Source organism: Corvus brachyrhynchos, unplaced genomic scaffold (genome assembly GCF_000691975.1).
Source record: "Corvus brachyrhynchos isolate BGI_N302 unplaced genomic scaffold, ASM69197v1 scaffold1, whole genome shotgun sequence".
Classification (NCBI taxonomy): domain Eukaryota; kingdom Metazoa; phylum Chordata; class Aves; order Passeriformes; family Corvidae; genus Corvus; species Corvus brachyrhynchos.
In genome coordinates, this window is record NW_008237222.1 from 12,148,423 (window position 1) to 12,166,384 (window position 17,962).

A 17,962-nucleotide genomic window follows, 5' to 3' on the forward strand; every position below is an offset into this window, starting at 1 on the left:
TAGGAGTAATAAGAGTCCAGAAACCTTTTCAGGTCTGTATGTTAATCCTCTTTGGTGAACCAGTGTCATACACAGAAGAATATGCCCCAGGAGTAGTGACTGCATCCACCATACCAGCAGTCTACAAACCCATCCTGAATCACAGACAAATGGTTTGTTTTTCTAAAATACCTCCTTATCTGGACAGACCGCAGGGAGAACAGCACAAGAAGGGGGTTTTCTCCCTCCAAGTATTTTCAACTGCTCTACCTGGATTTTAGAGGTCTAGAGGACAGAGAAGAGACCCTGAAGTACACAAGGCATGTTCTGGGATGCACACAGCTGTCTGCAGAGGTTTGGGTGCAAACCACAGCACAACTGCATGTGGATCAAATGAGAGCCAACACAGCAATTTCTTCAAACCTTGACCCATCTCAAGCCTAGCAAACATCCAAAGATTAAAGCTATTATGTCCTGTCTTTAATCCCTTCAGCTATACAAGGCCCAGTTGAAGTAACTGTTGAAATTTCTTTCAATTTTTAAGAGTTCATCCCTATTCTCTACAAATTCCTCTGCTGCTCCTACAACACACCTTCTCCCAGCCTCCTACTTTTAACAGTCCATCCCTAAACTCTACATACACCTTCTCATTCTTGAACTGCCTCATCACTCTGCTGCAGGGCCCAGAGACCAGCAGAGGGGTCTTACCAGCAGTGCCTCCCAACATCTGGCACCCACAGCTGTTGCTGCTGGCCCAGGCTCCTTCTGCAGCAGATCCCAAGGTTCCTGCCTTACCACCAGCTGCCAAAAAGTGGAGCCAGTTCCCTTAGAGGACTTTTTCATTAACTCCATCCCTAGGACAGAGTCCACAGGCACTAAGCACACACACTTCACAGCCACATTCCTGCCAGCAGCAGGGGCAGTTACAGAGTGAAAAGTGAGTGCTTTCACTTTGCTTCCAAATTTTTCCAGCTGCTTCCGGTTTCCAACAGCTTCCAGCTTTTTGATACGAGGAAATCTTGGAGGCACAGCAGTAGCTGGATCTTAATGAGAGGTGGACTGCAAAGACTAAGAGCCAGAGCACTGAAATGAAATGCCAGCAGCTTGGGCTACTGGGATTACTCATTTTCAGCCACTGGCTTCCTCAGAGGCTGTGGGCAAGCACAGAACCTGTGCCTCAGTTTCCACATCACTAAAATGGGCATGAGGGCTTCCTCTGAAACGCTTTGACATTGCTGAAAAGTACCACAACGGAAATATTGTTAGCAATAAGAAAAAAAATATTCTCTTTTTCTCTTTACTGTTTGCAGTCATACTAGAGTCAAAACAAAAGGAAGAGGGGAACTTGCAAGGAATTACTCTTCCCCTAAGGCCCCTCTGAACCCAAGCTGCAGAAAAATCTTGAAAACCCCAGGAATGTATCTGAAAGGAAAAGCGCAAACCTTATAGTGAGAAGATTGCTCTGGCAAGAAAGGATTAAGATCCTTATTTTCTCCTACTCCTTATTTTTATCCTTGTAAGAATCATAATCATCAACAATAAATTACACTCGTTGCAAAGTCAGCAGTGAGGAATATTACACCGGGAGCATCTTAATGCAAGTCACTCCCTGAATCCAAAGCAAAGCAAGTGGAGCCCATTGGGAGCTAATGAACAACAGGTTTGCTCTAGTTAGGGAGCAGCTGTCTGCATAAACAAGTGACTAACCCTCTTCCCAGTTGTACATCCTGCTGCTCAACTCCAGCCATTTGGTAAGAAGTACATCTTCATGTCTTCATAACTATCTTACACTGCAGATATTGACTCTGTGCTTACACTTCTGGTGGTTACCTTGCATGTGTGTGGGGCACAGTTTTTGAGCAACTTCCCCCTCAAAGAGGGGGTATTTATATTTGTAAGTATTTATAGCACACAAGGGGAAATATCAGGTCTCCTGAAACATTCATTGAAATCCCTGTTTCCAGTGTAATAGTGACCAATAAATGAAATTCCTATTTTACAAAACAACATATCCCCATATTAGTCCATTAGCAACACAATCAATGAAAAACTGGGAGTATTTACATGATCCAAATAACAGAGGTAAGGCATTTTTTTAATCTGACTTAAAATTCTAAACCCTATGCCATCAAAATACAGCTTCTCTTTCAAGGCTAAGGAGAAGTGTGCCTATTTTTAGCATGTCAGTAATCAGATGGAAATGTGGACAGCCTGTATTGTGGTCCTCAAGCATCATTAGCTTTCCCAATAAAACAAAAGGTGGAGTAGTAGAGCACTGGAAACAGCTTCACGGTTAATTGCAAGTTAACGGATTCAACTGGCTCATCAGAATTGGGCTGATGTATTGGGTCAATCTCTGTTCCCTGCCCTGCCTAAGTGGTGCCAGTGCTTGTCTGGCTGCATTGAGATGTGTGTATGTTTATGTATGTATTCATCGGGGAGGGGAGGCTGGACGTTACAAGGAGAAATTTCACACAGAGATTTCCTTTTAAAATATACCCATGAGCTCATTTGAACATTATCAGCAATGTAAGTTGCAGCTGCCTTGAAGTTATACCAAAGCTTTAATCTTTTTAAGAGCATGGATTTCTCCACACAGTCTCTAAAGTATGATCTTTGGAGATACATTATTATAAGCCTATTTATCATTCAAAGCACATTAGCTGTTTCTTGCATAGTAGTACTTCTTAGTAGGATTTTTAAAAATAATACTTTCCTTTACACAAACCCTGTAGCAATTTAGATGAGCATTCTGATTAAAAAAAAAGAGCTTCCTAATTAATAGTCTTACTGATTCTCCCTATAGCTTAATTAAAATAAACAAGCAGCAGAATTTTAACATGAGCATTTCTAATAAGATTTTTTTTCATCAGCTCATTTTACTCTTAGTATTTCTAGCAGAAAGTGGCTTATTTCTCATTAGGCTTTCTCATTTCTCATTAGGCTTTTCCATAGGGCTGAATCCCTCACTTGTCCTGTTAGGGTAATTACAGACATATGTACAAGTTTACCACAAAGATTGTGAAGTCCTAAAGGGGATACATTAAGTTTTTTTTCCATAAATTAAATGTGAGCCTGCTTTACCTTTGGGGAAACTGCTTATTTGTGAAAAAAAAAAAAAAAAAGAAAAAAGAAAAAAAAGGAAACCAACAAAAATTAATTTAAGTAAACTGCAAATGTGGTTAATATTAATTTTTTATTATAGGCCTTTGGCTTATTTATTTTAACTGGCACCATTTAGTATGTAAATCAAATGTTATTTACTGGTTGATTTAACATTTAATGTTTTTAATAGAAACCATTCTTACTAAATTAAAATTGAAAACAAAAATCAAATTTTTATTACTTTTTTTTTCCCTTAGATGCATTGGTTCACAATTTTAGTGGGGCTGTAAGAGCTGGAGATGATCATCACTATGAACTGGTAGGTTTCAAAGACAAACTGCTCCAAATTATAGGAGATGCTTTACAGGTATGCTATGGACTAGAGATGCATCAATTGCAGGTTTTAATGCAGCTCCCTTAATGAGATTTTTCTGTGTTAGTGACTGCCCAAAATTGCTGTGTCAGGAGGAAAATGGTCATTCATAAGTATTAATCTAGCCCTTTGAGAACATAAACATGGTGTATGTACCAAAAAACTCTCATCCTGCACTGCAAACGCAAGTCCCCAAATAGTTAACTGTATTCAAACTGCTGATGCTATTATTGTGTGTTTTATTAAAGGCTGGAATGGCAGGGGGCTTTGTTTCTGCCTACATATAGTGCCTAAAAATGCTGCACCTACTATGTCATTTCTGGAGCATTGATAGTCTGCTCACTGCTCCCCTTCTAGCACGTGCTGTTCCTGCCATTTTTGATGGCCATTGCTGGAGAGATTGTAAAGACAGAAATCACACAACAGCTCCAGCTACTGAGATTAAGTGTCCCACGACACTGCTCATCCACAAGAAATGCAACTGTTTGCAAAAGAAAGGTCTCCTCAGTCAAGAAAACAAAGCCAAGCCCTGAGCCAGCAAATGGTCTACTAACTTTGGCAGGACTGTCTCCATGTTTAAAACTGGGCATACATGGAAGAGGGGACTTGTGCACAGCCTTTTGCAAGAGGCTCTGGGAGAAACTGTATAGTCTCAAGACAAACATAAAGATTTTCCCTAAATTAAAATTTGTTTTAAGGGCAAAATAAGAAAGACCATCTTACTCATTTAAATGCTTACTAGTCATTTCCATGTGTAGTCACAAATACCCAAGCAGCTCACCCTGAATCCTCCTCCTCAGCTGTAGCTTGTTTACTTTATTAGGCTATTTTGAGTGTTTCTCTTTAAATCCCTCCTGCACCTGTCTGCACTCAAGGTAAGTTGGTGCAACATGGTCTTTCAGGATTAAGTGACTGTGTCCCTGCTGTTTGAGATGCCCCATCTATAGAGCAACTGCAGCAACTTCTGTAGGAGGCATCCCTTTACCCCTTCATTCCCTGCACAAAATGGGTGATCAACAAGGGGGAAAAAACAACCAGGTAGGGATTTACTATGCTGATAGCATTTGCTTTCTTTTTTTGTATATTGCAACAAGAATTTAGAAGGATCAAGAGAAGTCAAAAAGGAGCCTTATGTCCAGCAGGACTTCCTTCTCCTGACTTGCACAGCTGAAACCACCACAAACTGTCACTTGTAAAGCAGTTAGAAATATTTCTGTTGCTTACCTTAAGAGGAAGGTCACTGTTATTTCTGTGTCTCTGTAGGAGTTACCAGTAGAGAGCAGTTGTGAGGAGCTTTGCTAATCCATGCACCTCCTTCTTGTCTTGTAGAGCAGGAAAATGGGACCGGGGCAAGCCATGCAGAGTTTGCTATCAAGCATGCACTGCTCAAATCATCACAAAACAGTGTCTAGAAGATCTGTTCCAAAGGTGAACAAATGCATCCAAGTTAATATGGACTGGGAAGAGGAGAACCCCAGTGCAGACCTGAGCCTTTCTCCAACAACTGGCCTTTCTGGGAAGTCAGAGCCATGTCCAGGGAACACATCACCTTCCCAGAAAGATGTTTTTTCTTCCTCCCAAGGACAGTCTGTCATGCCAGCTCTGCTGCCACAGCTGCCAGCCCCTCCACCCCTACCTCCTGGGTGTAAGGTGCCTCTTCCCCCTGTTTCTGTGCCTGGCATAAATGCCCCATCGCTCCCATCTCCCCAGCCATGCAGCCATCCTAGGTGCAGTCATGTTACCTGTGGATGTGGGGAGCAGCCCCACGCTAAGAAGACACCGACTCTGAGGATGAAGCTGTTTCACTGGCAGAAGCTCCCCTCTGACGTGGTGAGACGTACGTGCTTGTTTGTAACACTGGGCAGATGGGTTCATGCACTTTGCAGCCAAAGGAAAACACTGATGTTGGGGGACTAAGCCTTCACTCCTAAGTCACATCACACAGGTGGTCCCATTGCTTGCTCTCAGTCATCATCACAAATAAATATGGAAAGCCTGTCCTTTGCCAATTAGTGGAGGAAATAGTAGTTTGGGAGAAGCTCTGAACTGAGGCTCTGTGGCTGCTAAAGTTACCTTCTCTTAGCCTGTCAATCTCTATTTGTTCCTTGTTAAAGGGGTGTTTTAAGTCTGAACTGATTAAGGTTTGCAAAGCACTCTGAGTGTGTTGAGTGGAAAGATCCTTTGAATGGTCATGTTCTGCGGTTCTTCTTAATGAACTCCTGGCACACCACCAGTGAGTGAAGCCTCAGCTGAAGCTTTTTATTTGCTTTTTATTTTCTCACACAGCCAGAAGACACATCAGCCAAGATCTGAGGCTGAAAACTCTTGTCAGTAGGGCTGGGGAACATGTACCCTCATGGCAGCCCCCAACTTCATTTCATACTGACCACAGCCACATGATTTGTGTGGTGCTTCACACACACACACAAACCCACTAAGAGTCTGTGGTTACCGTGTGCCAAAGGGGCTTGCCAGTCCTGTTTAACTTCCAGTACAGAGGCTGGGAACACATTTCCATTTTTGCTGCAGTTCTTAATATTCAGTTCACACAACACAGATCTCAGTTGTTCTTGCTTGCTTATCTTCAAGACAAGGAGACATAGGGGGCAAGAACTTGCTGCTATGATAAAATATATAAACACAGATATAAAAAACCTGAGCCATGGACTGCTTTCTTGTTCAGAGATACAAGTTAAGATCCATCCCCAATGCACTCAGTGTCACCATTGCAATCTCTCCTAAAGTAAAAGGAGGTGAGATCCTGTGCTATACAAGTTCATGTTTTTGAAGTTCTGTTTGTTATTTGGATGGCTCATGGTGATTCTGGTGATAATGCTAGGCTTGGGAGGCCTTAACTCTTGCAAAAAGAGATGTTTACCTAATTGGATGCAGCATCCCCAGTGTGGGTACCACGATTCTCCAATGTGTAGCTGGTCAACAATAGCAAAAACAATTTGGAGCAGCCCATTAAGTTCATCTGTTGCCTTCAGCTCAGTGAACTGAATGTGGCAGTAGTCTTCCAGGTTTAATTAGGCTTCAAAGCTTTGGGATGCTCTCTGTGGGAGCTGTCACTCTTAAATAATTCACATTTGTCCAGGGCTAATGAGCACCATATTTCATTCATCCTTGAAAGTGTTTTCCCTTTCACAAATCACACTGCCTTGAAAGTGCTCCTCAACCTCTGTGGTCCACCTTGTGCTGTTATTCTCTTCCAGAAAGCCGCTCCATATGGGCTGTGATGCCAAGCAGCAACAAGGAGCTTGTAGAACCTGACTACGCAAGCTTGGAGCTTCTTTTCTCTGTCCCACCACCACCACCTAAGGAGAAAACGGGGCCAAAAATAAAGAAAACAAAAGAGGTACTTGGACTGCTCACTTTTTGTAAAGAACGGCAAAATTCTTGGGAGTGAAAATCCTATTCATTCTTTATTGTTGTCAATTATTTATAATAAGAAAGTTTGAAATACTTTGATATCCACAGCTTGAGGTTGCCTTAAAAAAAAACACAGGAGAGGTTTAGAATGAAACAAGTTGAAGTAACTCTTCTGAGGGACAGGTCTTCATCTGAGACAGGGAGGACAAGGGAATTTCAATATTAATTCTTATAAATTGCGATAAATCAATTTCCTTCTCTATGCCTTTGCCTCTTTCTCAAACAGATCTAATACCCTGTATTGTTGTCAGTTTCTTGGGGTTTGATCAATGAAGGTTATTGATAATGTTATTACCAAAAAATCCCCATGACTCTCACCCAATAAGCAAACAAAGGCTCTAGAAAATCTGTTGAAACCAAGGTAAATGTATTTCTAGCTGACTGATTTTTTTTTTTTTCCTTTTAACAGATCACATTCATAGGCCCAAAGAAAAGTCTCCTTCTGAGTATATTTCTGAAGCAATTTAAGTGGTAAGATTTGGAAAGTAACAGCTGAATTACTGATTTGACGTGTGTATGTGTTTATTCAGATATTAAATGAAATTAATTTAGCAGAAATATTTTGCAAGTACTATCTTTCTTTAACAAGAAGTCAACTTTTTTTGTCTTTTTTTTTTTTAATAGTGAGATGACTGTCTTTTTCCAGACAATCAATATCATTTTTTAAACTGGTATTAAATCTAGAATGGACTACAAATTCCTAAACAGACAGTATTCATCAATAACAGTAAAATTATGTGGAAACTTCTTTTTTTTTTTTTTTAATAATATTGACATAAATATCAAGTTCTGACTGGAACCATTAGGGAAGACTGTTGAGTGGAAGTTTCAAATCACTTCATTGTTTTTAAAGAGGCATCTCCAGGGGTTCAGATCCAAAATCATATATAGTTATTTGCAGTTTTTCTATAAATAGGAAACAGTTTGAATAATTAAACAAATGGAAATTTACCAAGTCACAGCCCTCATGGAGGGGTGGGGAAGGAAAAGGAATTTTTACTAGTTTTTGGGAAAATATCTTTACTCTTAGATTCCCTGCAACTATGGCAGGATGATGATGAATGTTCTGCTCTCTCTCTGCTCTTTGTGTCATGGCCCATATTAAAAGGGTTTCAAGCAGAAACTCAGCCAAGAAGTCCCTTTTCATTAAGAATAAATCAGAATCAGTCAGGGGGATTTTTTAAATTATTATTATTCTTTTTCCATGACAAACTGCTTCTCAGTGGGGAAAATGCTATTTCCACTCCCTGCCTGATTCCCTGGGCAGTGGTTGAGCTCTCCTGAGAGCAGCTGCTGAACATGGGATCAAAGAGCTGAGCCCCCTGCACTCGTGAGGGATGAGGCTGCTCTGGAGCCGGGCGCTGCCTCTGTTAGCACTGGTGTCCAACAGAGCCCAGCTCTCCAGAGCCCAAATCACAGCAGGCTGGAATAATTTCAAACACATGTTGCCTGCCAGCATTTCAGACAAGGACTTTTGTTAAAACCTTCTGGGAGCTCTGCTGGTTTGGGCAAATTTGGAAATATATCCTCTGAGAGAAGGCAGGCAACAATATGGGATACATCATCATAAAGTCACCCCAAGACAGAGCCATTGGTTTTATCTTGTCTTTTCTGCAAATGGTGGAGGAATTCAAATGTAAACATCTTCTCAGTGACACTGGACAGAGCTTCGGGGTTTCTTGTGTAAATATGAACAGGCGCCAGAAAGCACACCTAAATTATAAGGAATATTGGTTTAGGCTTAAAAGAAAAACCTTTGCATTTTCATATCTCCACTGTACTTCTGAGGACTAAGATCCAAAATGTAATGGGAGGCAAGTGTACTATGAATTACTTCAGTTGCTCCTGCAGTGCCAGCAGAGAGCCTGGGGTTTTTCCATTTGCCATGTTACTCCCTCAGTGCTCCACAGCGTTTCTCTCCTTCCTGCAGCTCCAATGAAGACATTGCAGCCATGATTCAGAAAGGGGATAGATCGGAGCTGGATGCTGAGATGCTGAAACAGCTACTTAAACTGCTGCCTGAAGACCAGGAGGTATCTATTAATGTGTCATTCTGGTGGAGTTCAGAGCATTGTGTGTTCAGGCTGAAAAATTTGCACTGCCAAAGCAAGCAGCTATGACTGGATCCACATCCTTCTGTAGCATCTAGGTCAATGACATTCCAAGGCAGAGTGGTGGGAAGTCCACTCCAGCAACAGTCTGGGCTCTTCACACAGGGGTTGAGCCAAGAGCATGTTGGGAGTCTCGACACAGGTGTAGACAAGTGCTGCTCTCTATCCTGTTATTTTAATTAGGTGGATGAGGCATGTTAGGATTTGTGGACTTAGGTGAATAGAGAGCCTTTCAGAGCAGGTTTCAAAGAGGAGGAGGGGAAAGGACCCATCTTTTAAAGGGGTTTTTGGGTGTCTGTGCATTATAGCTTGCTGAATCCCTGCCTATAGATCAGGAATTCATCCTAGGAGATGCTGTACAAAGGCAAAAGACCTTCCAGTCAAAACAAAACCTACATGTTTGCCCTTGCAAGCCAGTTCATATGCAGAATTTTTTGTTCATATGCTTCACTCCCATTGCCTGTGTGCACAGCAAGTTCAGAAAAGTTTCATGCCTGTAAGAAGCAACTGGCAGCAGAAATTTTTGTGTGGTTATTTTCCCTGTTAAATAAAATATTTGTGTGGTTATTTTGCTCTTTTATTCCCTGTTAGATAAAAAGCCTGAAATCTTGCAAAGAAGAAAAATCACAGCTAGCAAATGCAGATCAGTTTTATCTCCATCTTTTGGAAGTTCCCAGGTAAGCAAAATTTTCCTTGTCTCTTTCCGTGAGTGTGGTTCTTACAAGATTTGTCCATAAAAATTAAGGCCTCTGTTTCTTGTGCTAGAGGGGATGTTCCTGACATTCAGTCTTCAGGGTAGATCATCTGACTGCTATTTGTAGAGCTTGTTTGAGATTTTTTTTTCCTTCCCAAAGGCCAAAGAAACTTTCAGGCACCTTTGGCAAACTACAGTTAAAATAATCTTGATATGAAAAAACCCTTGCCTGAAAAAAAACTGAACAGCTATTCCTGTATGGCGTGAAGCTGCAGACTGAATCCTGTCACCAGGCTGCTCATTCACGCCCCCCCCGGGCTTACAGATTCCAGTTCACCCACTGGAGAGCCCACAAATCCATGAGTGAATCACAGCAGTGCCTGTGCTTTCACCACCTCCCCAGTTTTTACCAAGTCAAATGAGGTGCACACAGAGAAATCTTTCTGCTGTTCACAAAAACATGGTGATACGTTATAATTAATAGCAATAGCCCTCCATAAATCTGATCAATTGCCATGCCACAACCAGACACACTTTTTTGAAAATGTGGTGGTGAAAATATGGCTTTTCATTTTCTCAAACTTCTAGCGAGATTTAAAAGTACTTTAGAAAATGTTTTCCTTCCACAACATTAATTCATGATGAGGCATGTCATTAAAAGACATCACTGCCAAAATATTTCAAATTTCTGTTTGTGAAGTTAAAAAGAAGAACTAAAATCCTGGCTAGTGTTGCCCAGGAACTGTAAAAAATTATGGCCTCATTATGCAAGGTGGTCCCTGCCAGATGTCAGTCCAGCATTGCTTTCTGAAAGAGGAGATAATTGTTTCTAGGACATCTTTGGAAATATCTGTGTTTGATTTATTTATAATCCAGTTCTCATGTCAGAGCATTAAAGAGAACATAAGAATGTTGGTACTGCGCTTTGCCTAAAATGGATGATGCTCTTGCTGAACACAACTCCATTAATCAGGCCTGTGGGGTTTGCTTTTTGTGGTGTTTGCTGTGGTTTTTTTCCACTGATCTCTTTTTAGCTACCAGTTGCGGATTGAATGTATGCTGATTTGTGAGGAAACAAAAATTCTGCTGGAGTGTCTGTGGCCAAAAGCACAAGCCATAAGGACAGCCTGTGAAAGTAAGTACATCTGTGCTGCACCAGTGCCCAGGCTCAGCCACTTTCTTCTACTTGATTAGCATCAGTGGTAGCCTATGCTATAAGCTAATCAAAATTAACCTTTTAATTGCTGAATGTGTAGCAAACATCAAAATGATTCTGCAAATTCCTGCTCCTAGAATACATTCAGAAGAATTGCAGTTCATACTGTTCTGCTCTGAAGTAGCAGTTCTGCAGAGAAAGAAGGAAATTTCCTTTATCATAAAATGGTTTGGATTGGGAAAGGATTATCCAGTTCCAACCTCCCTGCCATGGGCAGGAACACCTTTCACAAGGCCAAGTTGATCAGGCCCTACACAACCTGCCCTTGAACACTTCCAAGGTTCACAGAATCATTTAGGTTGGCAAAGATCTCTAAGATCACCGGGTCCAACCTTTGACCCATCAACACCTTATCAACTAGACCTTAGCACTAAGTGCCAAGTTGTATCTCAAGCACCTCCAGGAATGGTGATTCCGCCTCCCTGGGTAGTTCATTTCAATGCTCAACAACTCCTTCTGTGAAGAAATTCCTCCTGGTGTCCAACCTGAACCTACCCTGCTGCAGCTTGAGGCTATGTCCTCTCATCCTGTCACTGGGAGAAGAGGCCGAACTCCACCTGGCTCCAACCTTTCAGGGAGTTGTAGGGAGTGGTAAGGTCTCTCCTGAGGCGGAGATGGCAGTGCCAGATCCTGCATGAATATAGGTTACATTTTTGTGTGCAGTGGAGATTTTTGCCCATAACAATGAATCAGTTCCAGTTTTTCCTGTAATGTGCACTGATGCAGTCCAGCTTAGTTCTGTGATGGAGCAGGACTCTGTGGCATACCAGAATCTGATTTGGCTGCCAGAAAAGGGCATCCCAGATGATGCTCACCAATATTTCAGGAGACCCCTCCACACAAAATTAGCCCTGGTTTTAATTTTAAGTTGGCTCTTTCTTGAAGGTGGTCTTGCATTCCAACTTCAATTCAATGGCTTTAGAGAGCCATTGATCTCCTGTTAAACACACTCAAACTGCAGATTTTGATGTTTGCACATAAAACAGCTATACCTGGATGTCTGATGTCAGTGCTATGGTCACTTTTTACTGCAGTGTAATCAACAGCTCTCTACAGTCCCACCCTGACATCCCTGTTACCCTATTGTAAGGGTCAGTGTTTCTGTCCTAGTTCTGCTAAAAACTTTTTACCCCAGATTCCCCTGTTAAAATGTGTATCTTTTGATTATTGTTCTCACTAACAATGATAATGAGGCACAAAGCCCTTTGCTTAACTAGAATAATATATGCTGGGAATGAGGGCTATGGATTTCCACAAGTTTGTATGCTTTCTTGTATGTGGTTCTCCCTCGTAAGGCAGCTGCAGGGTTGACACATCTATATTCCAAACTTAATGGAAAAACTAGTTTTCCATCTACTTATAAAGAAGAGATCATAATAGAAACTTACTCATTCCACTTCCATTCAGCTGATTTATTTCTTTACTGGTATTTTTCCAAATCCATAACAATGGTTTGACATAATATTGGATGAAAATTTTGTTACCATCACTGTCAAACCTAAGGAAAATCCTATTTCAGATAATTTAATTTATTGAAAATGCCTGTCTTCTTATTCTTTAGCAATTCTTACCAGTCACCGACTGCCAGTTTTCTGCCAATTGATTCTTAAAGTTGGAAACTTTCTGAACTATGTAAGTAAAATTATTTCTTTACTTGTTGTATTCTAAAGATAACAGAAAATACAAAGCAAGACTTGAAAACTGATGGAAGGAACTTTTTTTTCTGTATCTTCTAGGGGCATCACACTGGAGATGCTGGAGGTTTTAAAATTAGTGCCTTGCTTAAACTAACAGAAACAAAAGCAAACCAAAGCCACATTACTCTGCTTCACCATATTTTGGAGGTACAACAAAACTGAGAAATTAATCCCGTGTGCATTTTTCTCAAATATTAATTCCCCAGAAGCTAAGGGGCTTTTACCTCAGTAATACCCCACTATAGGTACCTGGAGGGTGAGCCTCTGTGCCAGAAATACCATGAAAACTTTTCCACGGCTCTCTGTGCAGATAGGATCAAATCCATATACAGTAATATTTAGAGAGGTAACACTAGGTTTCCTTCCTCAAATTCACTTGACAAGTCTGCTTGCTGTTTTCTTTCTCTTCTTCTCCAACTGCTCTCTTGTGTTGACACATATCCCAAATGCATCTGTCAAATGAAATTTATTTTTGTGGTATGAAGACAAAATCTCAGGTCAGCCTGCGCACTGTGGCAGCCCATGGGATGCCAGCCTGAGCACTTAAAATGAGTCTTTTCCTTTCATTTTAACTCCCTGTGGATGCCAACATGAGAAAAAGAATGAACGAGACTAAATTTATCCCTATGCTTGTAAGAACGAAACGGAAGTGTTAATTTTTCAGTCCTGATGTTGTCCAGCTGAGAAACTTTCATACTCTTTGACTGCCTGTGTAAGATAACCATTTTTTCCCTTCAATTTTAGGAGGTTGAAAAAAACCACACAGATCTGCTGCAGCTTCCCAGAGATCTTGACTTTGTTTCCAAGGCAGCAGGGTAGGACATTATTGTTTGGTTTTTGTTATGTATGAATTGCAAACCTCTTTAAAGCCAACAGAGAGCTGAGTCATTTTATGGTGGTGTAGTAAGGTCACAAGATTTCTCTGCTGTGGGAGAGAGTGGCTCCCTTCAACACCAAACAGTGTTGAGATTTATAATTCAACCTGATTAAGACTTTTAGGTGGGGGTCAGTGTGATTTTTCTTTCTGTGGATCCAGTACTACCTTAGAATAAAACTGTGTAGACAGTGAATTTCCCTTATTTTCAAGGACCAGATTCCTCTTCCCTACATTGCAATAGAAATATATCTTCCCTGAAGTTTCTCAGTCAGTCCAAGAAGCGTTTGGACAATATTTTTGGGGCACACAGTGTGACTCTTGGGGATGGTCCTGTGAAGGGCCAGGAGTTGGACTCAATGATCCTTGTGGGTCCCTTCCAATTCAGCATATTCTGTGATTTTTAGGTGAAAGTCCATCAGGAGGTACAGAGCTCATGTAAGGAGGGAATGAGTGGGGTGATTTACTGACAATTGGGGGACCTCAGGACTCCCTGAGTTGAGTATCAGCACATTTCTAATATATGTGTGTAGAAAGAAAAAACCTGTTTCTGGAGACTTCTGACTTTCTCCCATGGGCCTGAAAGCCTCATGACTCTATTGCCAGTTCTTTCTGTTTAGCTCAAAGGAATCACATGGAGATATGTTCAATTAAATTAATCAGAACCCACATTTGTAGCACCAGGATTAACATTTTTAATCCTGTTAGGAATTCAGAGGATTCACAGGAACCTTGTAGTGACTTAGATTTCCTTGTAACTCAAAGGAGTAACTTTTAAATCTGTAGATGTAGCCATTTATTATGTAGCTGCTAAATAATTTTTTTTTTTAGTATTTTAATTCTGTAATTAACCAGAAAAATGCTATGGCTTTTGTGAATTATCTTTGCAGAAGCTAAATTGAATGTTGTTTTGAACCATGAATTTCCTTTTGGATTGTGTCATATTAGAAATACCTTTCTTAACAGAAACTAGATCTTGCTGGCCAATGATATAAATGCACACTTATAAAGTAAGTGCCCTCTAGTTTAGTCAAACTATCAAACTTACAAAACTGATTTACCAATCAACCTGTGGAGAACTGCACACAGTGCAAATCCTACAAGGGACTCTCCTAATGCTGCTCACATCTGGATGCACTGTGAAATGCCGAGCCAGGTTTTGCTGATTCAGTAAATTTTGTCTGGCCAAGAGAGTAGCTCAGAACTACAGAAGATGTTGGTTTGGCAGTGGTTGTGTTTGGATCTCTACACAAGCTAAACTAACTCAGAGAGGAGATACAATTTTGGACTATAAATAGATTAGGGAGAAAAGGCAAGGAGGGAAAAGAACCAGCTAAATAAGGACAGTATTGGCACAGGGGAGATGAGCTTGTGGTTGCCTATGAATAAAAATAGGCTGGAAATTTTTTGGAGTTTTTTGAATACTAGGACAGTGAGGTTCCTCCACAGTCTATCCAGGGAGGTAGTGAGAGCAAAGGAGCAGAGCCTTTAGCCTTTCTTAGATGAAGGTTTGAGCACATGAAAAAGAATTTATATACAAGAGAACTACCTGCAAGAGCAGGGTCTGGGCTGGATGATTAATTCCACGCTCATTTGAAGAGATGGTAACATTTATAATAATCTTTTAAGTTAATGAAAACAAAAGACTTACCCTTCAATGTACTGTCGCTTTTGTGGACCTTTCAGAATCCACATTGACGTCATGCAGGCTGAGGCAGGTGCCAATTTGAAGAAACTGTTGGAAATAGAGAAACGTTTATTTTTGTCAACAGATGATTCAAAAATACTGCATGGAAAATCTGTACAAGTAGGTAATGTGAGTGTGACATGTTTCCCATCTTTCTTCCTAAACACTCTCTTCTTAAAGGCCCTGTGATTGAGGTTGCAGCTGGACACAAAGCCCTATGGAAAAGGGATCATTACTACACTCCCACTGTGCCCTGATGGAAGGAGTATCCCAGATTTTCCTCCATTTCTCTAATGTGAAAAATGAAACGTAGGCACAACTATAAATGCATACAGTGCAGCACAGAAACATGTTGTGTCTCACTGTGCTTTGTGGGGAAAAAAGTGAGTAGATATGCAATATGCTTTTCTCCCCCTACATATATTTCCTAACATCCTAGCTTTTCATATTCTCAAAATAGGTCACTTAACTAAAGCTGTAAGGTTGAAATCCTGGTGCTGCATCTCCCTTGATCAGTCATCCAGGTTGTGCCACATTTTCATGTGATTGTATGATGAAATGAGGAAAAATGCAGATGATTCACGTTGTGAACCAATCTTAGTTGTCAGTTTTTTAAAAACTGACTCTTCTCTGTTAACTGGATCAAGTCTTCTGGGCAGCTCAGAATATGCTACTTTTTAATATGCATAAATTGTGTCACAAAATGTATTTTAGGGCAGCCTCAATGCTTCAAAAGACCTGCAGAAGGAATTTGCCACCATTGAAAAGAAGAAGGAAGAACTTGCTGATTATCTTTGTGAGGACCGAAAAAAATTGTCTTTGGAAGATGTATTCAGCACAATGAAAACCTTCAGAGAGATCTTCCTCAAGGCCTTACAGGTGGTTTGCATTTGTGACTCTTTAGAAATAGGTTGAGAACTTTTTTTTTAAATCAAGCAATAATTTCTATTTTCTTCTACTCTAAGCTGGGCTACCTAACCCTGGCTGCAGAAGTAAATGAAAGTAAATTTATGTGCTTGCAAACTGCAGCATAAAATGAGCATGTGCACAAATATGAAATGTGGGGCTTTTTTGTTTGTTTGTGGGTTTTGGTTTGGTTGGTTGGGTTTTTTGTGGGGTGGGGGAGTTTGGAGTTTTTTTGCTGTGGAGAACTGTTCAAGTCATTTTCCCACTGAAAATTATTAACCAGGCCTCAGTGCAATAGGAGCTTTGTGCCTTGTGAAAGAATGAGCAACCTGACATGCTTTATAGACTTTGCTGATGGACAAAAGGTAGATTTTCCAATAGGCAAAGCCTAATTGGAAGATGTGTTTATGGGTCAGTATTTCATTGTACTAGTTAGTTCTAAACAGTGTGCTTCATGTTCCAAAAAATTCCTCTGAATCTCACAAGGGATTATATTTACTTATAGGACTTTGCTCCTTGAATAAGGAGTTAAGAGAACAGGAACTTCACCATTAAAGTTGTGTAGAGCACCTTCCAAGTAGTAAACCTCTAGTAAACCTCCATTTCACATCCCTTATCACACACTTCACACCTGGACTAACGTACTTCCTTTAGGGTTTCCTCAATGCCAGGTGATAGTGGCTTCACATTCATACATATTTTAACAGCAAGAATCACCCGTTCCTGTGCTGACTCCAGGAGAGCCCCAGACTGAATAAACCTTCTCTAGAGAGAACCATCTGCATTACAAGAAGAACTGCAAGAATACAGACAGCTCAGCTGCCAAGAGAGACTGGAGGAGTGCTTTAGGGCAGATCGTAGATTCATACGAAGTTTATGAGGAAGTGACGGGAAATGAAAGATGAAAAATATATCCTCTACTGTTCCCACTACCTGCTTCTCCAGTGAGGCACTGGGCTGCAATTTTCCAAGCAGTGCAGCTACCCAGGCTCTGAAATTATGTGATACTGCCACAGTCAGTCTGGAAAATGAATCCTATAAACCACAGATGTTTTGGCAATATGCTTGATCCTTAAAGTTCCTAAAGTTCCAGGCACAAAGGAAAGAATTAGGAGAGTCAAGAACATAATGGCTCACCAAATGTAGAGAGGTATACTGGAAATGTACTGTAAAGGGTAATTCCAGAAACTGTAGTTCCTTCAAGAAACAGTCCTAATAAAGGTTATGTAGTGCCCTAGTATAGATGCAGGAGATTCAGTCTACATTTGTGGGTGCTTCTTGCTCACAGCCAGGTCAGGGCAACTAGAAGGAAGCTTCTTCTTACATCCTGAAATGTAAACTCCCTTTCATCTCATTTTCAGTTCCACTTCTCAGCAGCACCTCACCTCAAAGGTACCACAGCTATTAGCCACATTGTCTGCACCTCTCTCCTTCACTGCAGACCTAGAATTAATCACTTCTTCCTCTTGCCTTGCTTTCTCCCTATCACTGCAGTAAAGATACTATCTGTGCTTGAAACAGCAACATGCTGGAAAGCTGAAGGTTTTAATTTTTAAAGCATCTTTTTGTTCTGTGATTTTGATTTTTACACTAGAATCAGCCACAGGCATCATCTCTTCCCAGTGCCATTTATTTTAGGCTTTAATGCTAAGGTGTAACTTTTATTTTGAGATGAGTCTTCTGTGTAAAGCAGGTCTCTCCGCACTGTCAAAATCGTTAGTACTATCTTTTCATTCCCACATCAAATAAGAAAGGAAATAGTTTCAATAAATAGTGATCCTTTATGTCTCCTAAGCTTATCTACAGAGATTTGAGGTTTGTTACTTTCTTTAAACAAAATCTTTCTCCTTTCCCTGAGGGTTCTTTTTGATCTCTTATCCTTCAGGTA

At 40.7% G+C, this 17,962-nt stretch overlaps 1 protein-coding gene across 1 annotated transcript; it reads left to right on the forward strand.

Annotated features, from left to right (window-relative positions):
• Positions 1–6,119: 6,119 nt before the first annotated feature.
• LOC108445372 (inverted formin-2-like) lies at positions 6,120–16,083 on the forward strand. The gene is made up of 11 exons (XM_017728942.1): positions 6,120–6,210; positions 6,673–6,815; positions 7,299–7,360; positions 8,820–8,922; positions 9,592–9,677; positions 10,729–10,829; positions 12,472–12,542; positions 12,647–12,754; positions 13,352–13,422; positions 15,168–15,288; positions 15,883–16,083. The coding sequence occupies exons 1-11, from the start codon at positions 6,120–6,122 to the stop codon at positions 16,081–16,083; spliced, it is 1,158 nt and encodes a 385-aa protein (XP_017584431.1).
• Positions 16,084–17,962: the final 1,879 nt, after the last annotated feature.

Excerpts from the sequence above, each read along its gene's own strand:
- LOC108445372 (XM_017728942.1), top strand. The coding sequence starts at position 6,120 with ATGGACTGCTTTCTTGTTCAGAGATACAAGTTAAGATCCATCCCCAAT. Across the intron at positions 6,816-7,298 it reads AAATAAAGAAAACAAAAGAG|ATCACATTCATAGGCCCAAA; the intron begins GTACTTGGACTG and ends TCCTTTTAACAG. Across the intron at positions 12,543-12,646 it reads TTGGAAACTTTCTGAACTAT|GGGCATCACACTGGAGATGC; the intron begins GTAAGTAAAATT and ends TGTATCTTCTAG.